The sequence below is a fragment of the Pundamilia nyererei genome, unplaced genomic scaffold (assembly GCF_000239375.1).
Source record: "Pundamilia nyererei isolate P.nyererei 1_Seehausen unplaced genomic scaffold, PunNye1.0 scaffold00507, whole genome shotgun sequence".
Classification (NCBI taxonomy): domain Eukaryota; kingdom Metazoa; phylum Chordata; class Actinopteri; order Cichliformes; family Cichlidae; genus Pundamilia; species Pundamilia nyererei.
In genome coordinates this window covers 116,683-118,985 of record NW_005187908.1, presented here as the reverse complement: position 1 = coordinate 118,985, position 2,303 = coordinate 116,683, and the positions used below count along the sequence as shown (strand labels likewise).

At 36.4% G+C, this 2,303-nt stretch overlaps 1 protein-coding gene across 1 annotated transcript in view; it reads right to left on the bottom strand.

Moving 5' to 3' along the window:
* The window catches only part of cysltr3 (cysteinyl leukotriene receptor 3), a 12,484-nt gene extending 12,199 nt beyond the window's left edge, over window positions 1-285 (bottom strand). Inside the window, exon 1 of the mRNA XM_005754096.2 lies at window positions 107-285. Coding sequence (XP_005754153.1) covers window positions 107-282 — 176 coding nt within the window. The 5' untranslated portion in view covers window positions 283-285. The remainder of the gene's footprint in view (window positions 1-106) is intronic.
* Between the last annotated feature and the right edge of the window lie 2,018 nt (window positions 286-2,303).

Below are 2,303 nucleotides of genomic sequence, written 5' to 3'. Positions count from 1 at the left end.
TATATGAAATACATTAAAACATATATGAATAAAGTAAATTGAATATAAGTCAATGCATAGAACCAAGAAAAGAGAGGCACATGTTTCTGTGTTTGCGTGTCCTGACCTGCGGCTGCTCTGCCTGAAGAACACCGCCAGCGCCCCGATGTTGCAGATAAACGCCACAGGGAACACGAGCAGATATGTGTATCTGTACGCGCTGTACTTGAAGGCATCATCTTCGTGGAAGCATGCCAAGTGGGACTTTGTAGTGTTGTTGTTCGTGGCAACAGTCATGCTCATCAGTCGTGCTGGTGAAACACACAAATATTTTTAGTAGAAGATGATTTTTTGTGTCAGAAATGTGAATGTTGAGATTACAATCATCTGTAATCTCAATATAATTAAAATTTTAACGCACCATTTAATACAAAATATATCAGAAGTGTTATACATACCATTAGTGTATTAAAATAACAGGGCAAAGCTCAGCATGACTGAGGCCCAGCTAAGTGTCTTTAAAAGATTGTAGAACTGAATAAAGTTTTTTTTCCTTTGGAAAAAAAACTTTATTTTATTAAATTATTTTATTAAATTATTAAATTAGTATTGTTGTCAAGCTTGATGGTAATGGACAGGATGTGGCTAAATACTGGAATACCCATTTTTAGCTAACTAAGCTAGTTTGTTTTAGCTGGTATTTAATATCTTATCGAAATAGGTTCAAATCCAGCTTCACAACACTAATATTGTTGTGGCAAAATGCTAATAATGAGACTCCAAAAATTCAGAAGGAGGGGGCTTATGTACAGTCTCCTTTTATGCAGGATAAATATTTAGTGGCTCTGTAAATGAACAAAAACAATATTTGGTTCACTTTTAGTCAGCAGCCCTCAGAGCAAAAGCTTTGGTTAATAGAAACAATTAGTTAGTAACAGTTTGGTGATGGGGACATTATGCATTTCTTTTACCTTTAAGTTTCAGGTCACAGAAGAGGGACTTTTTAGTCTAATGTTTGCTTCTATTAAAATTCAGCTAAAAGGAAAATACTGCTTTATTTCCTCCTCGTGCAGCTGTTATCTCAGGGCTAAAGCACATGGGTGAAGTTTGGGTCAGACTGCAGATGCCAATCAACTGAAGATAATTTTGTGATAAGAGCTGAGATGTCTGAATGAGCCTAAACAAAAAAGGCACAACCAGGAAACTGTTCACTCTTGTGCATCTATATGAGGTATACAAAACCAAAACAGTTACAGCCTGTTTTAAATAAAGCTGCTTTTATTAATAGGTCCAGCAGGTGAGAAAAGCGCTGTTTGTTCCTGCACTCTATATTTGAATTCAGGCTGTCCAGCTGGATGCTTATCTCATGAAATGTAAATTGTTGAATGCAAAATGATAATCATGGACTTAAATAGCTTATGAAATCCACTGTTTGTGAGGAGGCGGCATAAACGATTATATTTCATCCTTTTAAATTTAACTCAAAGTTTGGCAGAGATCTGCTTATGATGGGGTGAATGTGTGACTTTGTAGCCTTATAGAGCTGAAACATGTTCAGGAGTTTATAATAAAACCTCTCTCATGAAAAGTAAAAAAGATGAAGGTTTCCCAGAGCATTTCCCTACTGCAATATAACCTTTGCATTTTGCACTGCATTTACACCAGCCTTTTAAGGTGTGTCCACAAAAACAGAAACAAGCAGCACTTTAACGATCAGTGACTACATTCAAGAAAATACCAATGGAAAAGAAGAATGTTGCAGGCTAACATGTGTTGAGGTGGAGAATAGCTGACTTACACATGCAGGGTTAACTGTGCGAGAAAGCCTACAATGTCCACTAAAAAAAACAGTTAATCCCTTTTGAGGTTTGGACAAAACAGAAAAGCTCTACTTGGCTAAGACAGACCTGTGTCTTGGTGAACTTTAGTATGCTTTTAGAGTAAAAGCCAGCAGCTTTGACAATATATATAAAAAGATGAACAACAACAGTTTGAGTTATGCTTTTTTAAAAATGAAAGTAGCAGGTAGAGAATGTGCATCTATCTAATCAGTTAAAACTGGAGGGGACAAGATGCTTGTTTTGCAGGTACTGAGCTAAGAGGTGGCCATGACCGTTATCAGGCGCCAGTTATCGTGTCTCCAGCTGCCCCCACAAATTCTTTTATACTGATATGTCTACAGCTTTCTAAGTAATTATTCTATCAGTAAAAAACTAAAGATTTTATTCATCTCAAATAAAACTGAAACCCAACAATTGCCCTTTAGCCACATGCTAAACACACATAGTTTCAGAAAGCTTCAGATGTTATACCTTAAAACTCAT